The sequence below is a fragment of the Homalodisca vitripennis genome, chromosome 2 (assembly GCF_021130785.1).
Source record: "Homalodisca vitripennis isolate AUS2020 chromosome 2, UT_GWSS_2.1, whole genome shotgun sequence".
NCBI lineage: Eukaryota > Metazoa > Arthropoda > Insecta > Hemiptera > Cicadellidae > Homalodisca > Homalodisca vitripennis.
Window position 1 is genome coordinate 2,832,806 of NC_060208.1, and position 9,929 is coordinate 2,842,734.

A 9,929-nucleotide genomic window follows, 5' to 3' on the forward strand; every position below is an offset into this window, starting at 1 on the left:
TTCTAACACTAAATTCCAAGATTTTTTAAAGGTTCCAAACTGGCAGACACAAAAATATAATCAGACAAAATCATATTCTACAACAAAATTTATCTGGAATAAATATAGAGAGAAAAAAATTATAATTATAAAATTACTTACCTCATAATTTTTCCCATCAGTAACTGATTCAACACTGTCATCATCATCATCATCCTTCTCTGAGAATTTTCTGTTTTTGTCCGGTGATTCTTTTGTTTCTTGTTTTGATTTTGACAAATCTTTTTTGGCTCCTTTACTGACTTTTTTCTTTACATCAACATCTTCACTGTCACTTTTATCTTCATCCTCTTTTTCTAATGTAACTTCAGTTTTTGATTTTGACCTTTTTTTTGCCTTTTTATTGGCTGGTTTTTTATTTCGTTTTTTGGTCCTCTTTTTTCCTTTTTCAGCATTGCTTTCTTCATCAGACTCGCTGTCCGATTCCTCCTTGACCTTCTCAATCAGTTTTGGATTGTCTAACTTGAAAGCATCCAGAACCTCTGAGCAAGACTGCAACACTGACTCGTTCTCCCAAGTGTCATTGTCTTCCTTGTAGCCCTTCCATCTCACCAGGAACTGCCTCTTGCCGTGGTACACTCTTGTATGAACTATTTTCTCAACCTACAATTTTAACTGATGTTAGGCTACGAAAGTTATACAATTCATAACATAAGGCATACTTAATTTTGATGTGGAAACCACTGGATACAAGTAATTTAATACAAAATACCCCCCTCCGAAGGGGGGCCCTCCTGTTTGGTGCTGCTCAGAAATTTGCTTCTGCACAGGTTTCTTTACAACCGGTTTACCTATAATAAATAGTAATGGAACTAAAACACTAAACAACAATTAGATCAGGTAGGCCTAATAGGAAAAATCTCATTTAAAAAAATAGAGAAACAATAACCAGAAGACAAACATCTTGAAACCTATAAAAGACACTTAATCATCTTACTTGTTATTTCGTTTATTTTTTACTTTTATTTTGATGAAGTCACTTTGAAATCAAATATGATGTTTGCCTACAACCAGAAATTGTATACATCAGTTGATTTAAGTTAATTTTAAGTTATTAATCATCAGCTGATTATATTGATGGAAGAGTAAATATGAAATTAATGACCAGAGTGCAAAAGACAAGTTAATAATACTGAAATCAGGAGAATTTTAACCAAATAAACCTCGTTTTTGTTCATATAGACCTTCTGAGAGTAAAAGTTTATATTGCTGCCAATACGAATCATAAATCATTAAATTCTAAAGGCTCACGAATGACTGAGGCTATTTATTTAGTGCTAGCTAAGAAATACAACTTGACAAAGCAAACAAAATATTGTAAATTAATCTAAACTTAACTTCCTATCTTGTAAGAAAAGTAGTTCCGATTTTAATATTCTACAATTCATTATTTGCCATTTTAATCCCCTTAAAACCTTAAACCATTTTGTTCAAGAGGCCGATTGCAAGTATTTAATAATACAAATCTTGTTACCAATGACAATAAAAGTAAATTTTAAAATAATGCAAACAAATTTAACCAAACTTTCTACAATTGTATAAATAGTATTCAAAACGGTAAGTTTTGTTACTTTAGGTACATTATAATAGTTATTGTTTTTTTTTAACGGACATTGCTTAAAAATTAAATTTTTAAAAAGAACAGATAACTATTAAATCTTGGAAAAAATTTTTATTTCATAAAAAGCACTATAGTACAAGATATATGACTGCAAACCTGGTGATATGGGCAGTCACCACACCCACTTCCCCCTCACCTTGCAGTGTGAGGCGACAGGACGACATCTCGCTTCCCGTTGTTTACATCTGTTTGTTCTTAGGTTTTGATTATTCTGGATATTTTTATTTAATTATTATTGTTTGCTTAAGTTCTATATGGTCAGTGTAAATGTGTTAATTTAAATCGTGAAGGTAAACGATTCAGGAAGATAGGTGAGCAGTAAAAATCACTTGATTATCGTATCATAAGCTATTCTTCTGTAACAGCTGACAACACCGTTCCACAGCCCAGGCTTGAATTGATGTGTCTCGTAATATAACAGTTGAACCATCAGCGTAGGCTACAGCAGCACCAAAGATGACAATTGCAAATCTCATTACCGATGTGGATAAAAGTAAAATGGGAATAACACAAAGAAATTTAACCAAACTGTCTACAAATAAATACATAGTATAAAAAACATTAATTGACTACTTTAGCCCAGGGCTGCCCAACCTACGGCCCGCGGGCCGAATCCGGCCCGCGAGTCAGTTTTATGTGGCCCGCCTTGTTGCCAAAACAACCAAATTTGTTTACAAGCATTAGAAATATTAAATAAATACAAATTTTGAGAACCAAGCAGTCCAGCCGATTTCACGTAGAACGAGCCGTATTCATTTGGTGGAGTATGAGTGTTGAAAGAAGTAAAGTAGTTGCAGACAGATTTCACTGACTACGGTGGTGGCTGCCGGCTGGCGAATAGAGCGCGCATAAAGCACGGCACAGCGCATGGTGCGGCGACGTAACCCCTACCCAACTCAAGGTTACCACTCGCCACGTGACTTGTTTATTTCCACTACCTCATTTATGGTGGTAATTTGTATGTCCTAGTATCCTAGTAGGATTAATTAAAATCAATGTATTCAATTTATTGTTGACTTTTTTATTGTTCCCTCAGAATTAGAGCAAACATCCAAAAGTCTGGGTTTATATTTATTTCTACTAAAAGAACATAAAAACATAATATATTATAAACCTTTACCTAACAACTAATAAATAATAAGAAATTACAATAATCAGGAAACAAGGGCCAAATAACCTTAAAACTCATATTTTGCACAAGATTTCTGGAACAAACCTCGGGCAATACGTTTTGTTTGGGGTTCCAAATCCCCAGGGATGTTGGCCCGCCTGACCATAAAGGCTTTACAATATGGCCCTTGGGTAAAAAAGGTTGGGCACCCCTGCTTTACCCAATTCAACAATATTTCTTGTTTTTCAAACGGAAAATGCTAAAAAATTGAATTATAAAAACAACAGATAACAATTAAATTTTGGAAATATTTTTTAAATCTTTTAAAACGCATTATAGTATGAGACATGTCATTGAAATCTTGGCCATATAGACAGTCACCAAACCCCACTTTCTCCCTCACATTGCGGTGTTGCTGCATTTTCACATCAACTGATTCTCAACCCATGCTTGAGTTGATATATCTCATACTATAGTAGTTAAACGATATTTAATTGCACCAACTTTTCATTTTAGTAACATCTTTTAAATAAAAAAAAAGATAGTTAACTTTAGAAAACTATACAAAATAGCACTGATGTGTCAAAGACACATCAAAAGGACACTATGATTTACTGGGTCTTTCTCAGTTGCAAGATATTTGTTTTGTTATGTTTTCTTTATTATTTAAATGTAATTTTTCCCATCACCTGTCCCATATTAACGTTTGTTTAATGGCCTTGGCTCCTTTATTATTTATGACATTAAGTTACGTAATTGTTTAAACTATTTCTATTAATTTGAAACAAATAACTTTAATTTAGTGTTTAGGTTTATTGACTGGTAGTTAAATATAAAGTATCGATGATTGTAATAAGAAATATAAAAACCAGGTCCGCTTATCCTACTCTGCCCATTATGAATTGCTAAAAAAACTTACAGCAATGTATATTTCTCTGCTCATGGAAAAATTTGCTATTCTAAAAGTTATATTGCTACTATATTTAGGATAATATACAAAGTAAGAACACTATTATAGACTATCAATGTGTTATACAATTACGGCAAACAGGAAAAAATTTCAAATACACACTTATTTATTAAAAATATTGAAAAAAAAAATTAATATAAACAGTACAACATTAGGGTTGAGTACGATAAGTAGTCCTGGTTTTTATATCAATACTGAAACTATATTACTTAACCCTTTTACTGCCGACGTGCGCGATTGCGCACGCTGCCGTTTGTGCGAAAATCGCCAACGTGCGCTATAAAAGCCGTCTCGTATTTGTTTTATACTGGTTTTCAATGTTGTCCAAATGCATCAAAATTCAGCTGTGTTATTCATTACTATATGGACAACACACAGAAAACAGGTTTTATAATCTATGGAAGCCATTTTTGTTACTGAACTTCTTTGGTTATAACTCGAGTTTGGTTTGATGAGGTTATGGTCGATCTCATTAGTTGTGAGTTCCACTTGTTTTGTTTCGTGTTTTACACTTTATTTGACATTTATATTTGTAAATCTACATATTTTTACGATTAATAAAATGAGTACTGGAGGGAAGAGGAAGAGAACCAGGACTGTCTGCAAAAACTGCAAAAAAGGTGTTCATCCCACAAGTTTTGGGGAACACGAGTGCTAATCAGCAGGGCTATGAACCTAAAAATGTATATATATTTTTGTAAATATTGATCAAAGTGCCTTTTAACTTTAATTTTCTATTATGTATTATATTTTCATATCAATGGACAGTGATTTATGTATTATAAAGTGATTTATGTATTATAAAGCGATATAGTGTAAAGTTATGTATCAATAAACGTGTTATCTTGAAATTCGAGGATATTGCACCAATTTCAAAAATTCATCACAGCTTCAGTATTTTTCAAGGTATGTTCCTAAAACTTTTTGGGAATGTTTATATATAATTACTATACAATAAAAAATTATAATTATGGTGGTGGTTTAATATTTAAATATAGTTGTTAAAGTGCAAACTCAAAAAATAATTTTTATTTATTTAAAATTTTTGTTTCATGACATAACATATATATTTTTAAGGACAGAAAATGTTTAAATTATTTTTTGTAGCAAATTACAACTTATAAGGAAAAAACAAGATAAAGTTTATCAATTTACGATAAAAAATAATGAATCCATGATTTTTTTTTTAAATCATTACATTTTAGTCAATTTCAGCCCGGCATTTTTCAACAAACTAAAAAAAAGGTGTCCGGCAGTAAAAGGGTTAATTATAACTAGTTATAACCAACTGTTACTGATTTTGAATTATAACTAACTTGTATAAACACTAAATAATAAACACATCTTTTGTAGACAATAACAGACAGTCGAAAGCTCACGTAGGACCATGAATCTTAGTTTTAAAAGTGGCATATTATGTGACCTGCTTGCAGATCATCTCTATATTTATACAGAAGAGAAATACGGTTTTCTAGAGAAGATACTTTCGATAACTTCTTCTAAGTGCTTAATCTTTGCTACCAAAGAGAAAACATAAATATTTAGCATATTTCATATTTTCTGTACAACATATTTCACAACAACATGTTTGTTATATTGTTATGATTTATTTATTACTTATTACTTTTTCTATTTCCAGTTCTCATTGCTTGTTTGATTTTTATAGCTCCTTTGTTCTTTGTGAGATTGTCACTATGTATGTTATATTAATTATTTTAATTACAAACATGATTTTTATTATAAATATAGATATTTTGATATGATTGATAGACTCATATTCAATATATGAATTTTAAGTATTGAACATTTTATCAATCAATATAAAAACCGGGTCTGCTTATACATTTCCTTCAGGACAAAATTTCCAGGCCAATTTATAGGCTAGGCCTATTCTGAATTTTAAATACATGTGCATACTTTATTGCAAATTTTGTTTTTACTTTTTCTTTAACCTTTTTAAATTTCTAAAGTAATTATTTTTTTGTGTAGGGTACGATAAGCGGACCCGGTTTTTTATATCGAAATTGGCAAACAATATTACTTAATCATAACCATCAATATAATCAATCAATACTAAATAATTATTTTGAACAATTAACTTAAATAATCCATATCAACAGCTGTACACATTTTAAAATAATACTCGTAATGTAATATTTTAATTTTATATAGGCCTAAGCAACACTTGATTATTAAAAATGGCAGTCAATTTTAGAAAACTACACGACATTGTTTTGAAAGATGATAAGACATGTTTTTCGTGACTTCAACATGTTAGACTCGTACCGAAAAACCCATTATGTGAAATTTGTGGGAAAGAAACAATTGTAACTGAGAGGAGCAAATATGGTCGTCTTCAGTTTTCCTAATTTTGGTTATAATTTGTTTGATCACTGTAAATATTAAATTCACATTTTAATTAAAAACATATAATTGTTATTGAGGACTATAGGTACTTTTATATTGATTGATAGTCTAGGATTTGAGATGCGAATATTAGGTATCGATGACTATATTCTTCGGTAATTATCATATTATCGGCCGGGGCGGAAAAATACGACTTTTGCGTTCTTAACTTATTGGAATCGTCCTATATAAAAAAAAGTATAAGGTTTGATGGGGTGGAAATGAGAAATAACGAAGTTCTAGAAAATAAAAAATTAAATAACTTTCCAGTAATATCTCCATGTTCTACATCCACGTCTAGCGTCACGTGACCTTTTGTGGCCAATGATTGAACCTCGTGATGACGTCATCGGTTTCGCCGCCATCTTTGCAAACGTAAATGAGAAATAATACAGAAATGAGCAGAATTTTGATAAAAATTAATAATGTTTTTCTTAATTTCGAGAAAAAAATTAATTACGGTGCCTCCGGCCATCAGCGCGGGCTTCGGCAGCACCTTCGAAGGTGCTGCCGAAGCCCGCGCTGATGTCAATAAAAGAAAAACATCCCTCGAGATAGTACCTATCAGTAAAATATAAAATTCTAGAGGGGCTGATCAAAAATATAAATTGAAATGTAATGCAAAGGCAATTATGTAAAGTTAAAAAACTAAATAAATCATGAAAAACTCAAATATATAGATGGATATTAACAGAGAACACTTACCATTAGTGTGTTGGCGGATATAGCTGAGCAGCAGCAACAAAAAAGTGGTGGAGCCTGGTATGTGGGTGGGGGTACTTTGCCTTAAAAAGGAATTCTGCCAGGTACCCAACAAAATGGTCAGTCCGGACACCATACCGAGGGATGTTGGCCCTGACTTCCCTCCAGTGTCTCTCAATTGTGTTTGTGTGGGCGCTGGTGTTAGGGTCGACAAAGTTTATTGAGTGATTGACCGTTAAGTGCCTAAATCCCTCGTCACCGAGACAATTGTAGGCCCGCCAACAGTCGCTAACAATTGTGGTACCTGGCAGAACCCATTGTTGAATTATGTCGAGCAGAGTGTCCCTATCGCGTTGATCTACAGGAACAAGGAAGGACTCTCTGCTCTGCCTTTCTATTCCCCCAAAAACCCACTGTCCCTGAATATTTCTGCCGCGATTGTACTTTCTCTTTCCAAATTTTGCCTCGTCAATTTCAACGACTGTCAAAGGTCCGCCAATTTTCTTCGACGTCGTTGAAATGTGATGAAAGTACACTTCGCGGCAGAAAGAATACCAGTCCACCACACAATTTGAAGAAACGCCAAACTCCAAGGAAATGTATCGTTGTCTCGGAGGCTTGAGGTGAAGCAACGTGGTCACCAAACCAAAATAGGTCTCTAAATCTAGTCGCGTTCTTTTGAAAAATGAACCTGCCCGAGCAGATTTTTTAAAATTGCAACATTTAAAACTTTTTTTTTTACTACTTTTCCTAATTTGTCTATCACAACGAAACAACAAAGTCTCCCAGTTTAAAAACACCACTCGACCGCACGACGAACAAATACACTCATTTTTAAAAATACCATGTTCAATTAAAAAAGAGATAATTTCGTTTCGGTTAAAACGTAAGCTCTTTACGTGCCCTACCAAACACTCCGACACACACAATTCACTAGGGTTGGTTGAACTAGTGGATGGTTGATTCATCATTCTAAACGCACTGACTCAATCCGACCTACTGAACACGATATCTTGTGTAGAACTGACCTATGCCCCGGACAACTCAGATAACAGGTATGCTATCAGTCCCGGCCGCAGATAATATTCAAGTAAACAGATTATCCAGACACAGCACACAAACTGAACATTAAAACATTAGAAACTTTACCACTTATCAATATACCCCCTAAAATCATGTTATTTGTCATTTGCACCCCATAGTACTATATATATTTTTTGTTCAGGAGGGTGAGCAGAATACGTTGGTAACGTCAAATTCGTGATTTGCCGCCCCGGCGTTTAATCTTACTGGTACCTATTCTTCGATATAAAAAACCGGGTCCGCTTATCGTACCCTAACCCACTTTATATTTAAGTTAATATTTATCTAGATTTATTCTAAATTTTACAAGGACAGTCTGCAAAACCTCATAAAACGGGTATGCATATAAAATATGATGGAAGCTCCAGGGTTTAACTAGCCTACTTATTTCAGCCTCTGAGCTTGGAATTTTTTAATTTTATAACTATAAGTAAACTAGCTTATTTGCATTGCTGCTTAGTTATAAATATAAGCATATTATGTGCACAATGACTACTTAAATTTGAATTAATTTTACTAAACTCACTAAATGTTACGTAGGCTAAGCTAAGCTCTATATTGGACTTACTTCATAGTTTGAGTTGTCATTTTCCTTGTCAGTAGAACCATTAGTATCTTCATTATCATTATTAGGATTCACTTCCTGTTTTTCATTATCGTTTGTATCAGTTTCTTCAGGTTTCGTTTTGTTTACATCTTGTTTTTGTTTCTTGGCCTTCGCTGATGTACGAGCCATTTTAGCGAATTTAAAGATTTCTGATAAAACAAAGGAAACGTCTATTAGCCTATTGTATCCTAAAATACTAGAATTAAAATGGCTCGATTCCAAAATCCTAAGACTATAACAAGTACAGAATATAATTTTAACATGCCTTAAAGTTTTGTTATTTTTATGCGCTTTCCACTAACTAGTCGACAACAAACAAATACAAACTTGAAACTACTACAAACAAAACGATGGCGTTTGTACATGTACATTTGCTTTTTTCTGGTTTTGTTATAAAAAGAGGGATATTATGTCTTCATGAAGCCAAATGGTGCAACTTCATTCTTCTTTCTTGTTTGCTATATTCAGCGGGTTTGGCTACTTTGGTTATGGAACATTAATAAGTATTTATTTTTAATCGTATTTTACTTTTAACACTCAGTTAATGAAATCACTTTTAGACACTGCTTCTTGCATAAGGTTGTTCAATTTGTTCCAAAGTTGTTTTATTATCTGGTATTGAGATTTACCGTGTTGATTTTAATCACTTTGGGAAGAGAATTAGTAGTCAAGATACAAACATTAGTCAATGTAACAGGCTGTATACTTAATTATATTTTTAGCACTTCCAATTGTCTGTTATGATAAAGTATGTTATATTGACTTGTAATAAGACTTGGTCCATACAGCTCATTGTTGAAATTATTTCAATTGTCTGCTGTATTTATAAGGTTGATTTAACGGAGTTTTTGTTTTTTATGCCAGTACCCAGTACTTATGGTGGTAAGCCCACCAAATATGTTAGTTAAGATTAAATGGGTGATCTAGTTCTTCTTCTTTTGTGCAGTGGGGGTAAAGCTGCCTTTGCATGTAAAGCTGTATTTAAAGACGTCATGGCCCTGAAAATATATCTTATTAAAGTGTGGTTTGAATTACTTCTAAGCTATCAAGATTGGCTTTAAAGCCATCTCTGAGAAAGAGGCATTTGCATTCCAGCTTGGTTCTAGTTACACTTGTATAAACCTTTGTAAGGCGTTGGGGGTGGGCATCTTGCCTTCCGCAGGCTAGAGATCTAAGGATGTCAAGATTCTTTAGACTACCCTGGAACACTCTATCTTCCACCAGAACATCAAATTAAAACCCTTTCATTACTTTTTGTCCATTTAAATACAGTATTTTGGGAGGTCACTGAAATTTTATTCATTCAGAACCTGCAACAATGCCTCAAATCTAATGTCCCCTTTGTCTTTATAAGATTGTACAACAGACATAGGCCTTCTCAATAACTTGA

General features: G+C 33.1%; 1 protein-coding gene across 2 annotated transcripts in view; it reads right to left on the reverse strand.

Moving 5' to 3' along the window:
* The window catches only part of LOC124356046 (heterochromatin protein 1-like), a 33,667-nt gene extending 24,760 nt beyond the window's left edge, over positions 1–8,907 (reverse strand). The window contains exons 1-2 of one of the 2 annotated variants that reach the window (XM_046807202.1): positions 8,501–8,907; positions 142–642 (exon numbers count right to left, since the gene is read on the reverse strand). In XM_046807202.1, the coding sequence (XP_046663158.1) occupies positions 142–642; positions 8,501–8,668 (669 nt within the window). In that variant the 5' untranslated portion in view covers positions 8,669–8,907. The remainder of the gene's footprint in view (positions 1–141; positions 643–8,500) is intronic. The other variant, XM_046807203.1, reaches the window with a different exon arrangement.
* Positions 8,908–9,929: the final 1,022 nt, after the last annotated feature.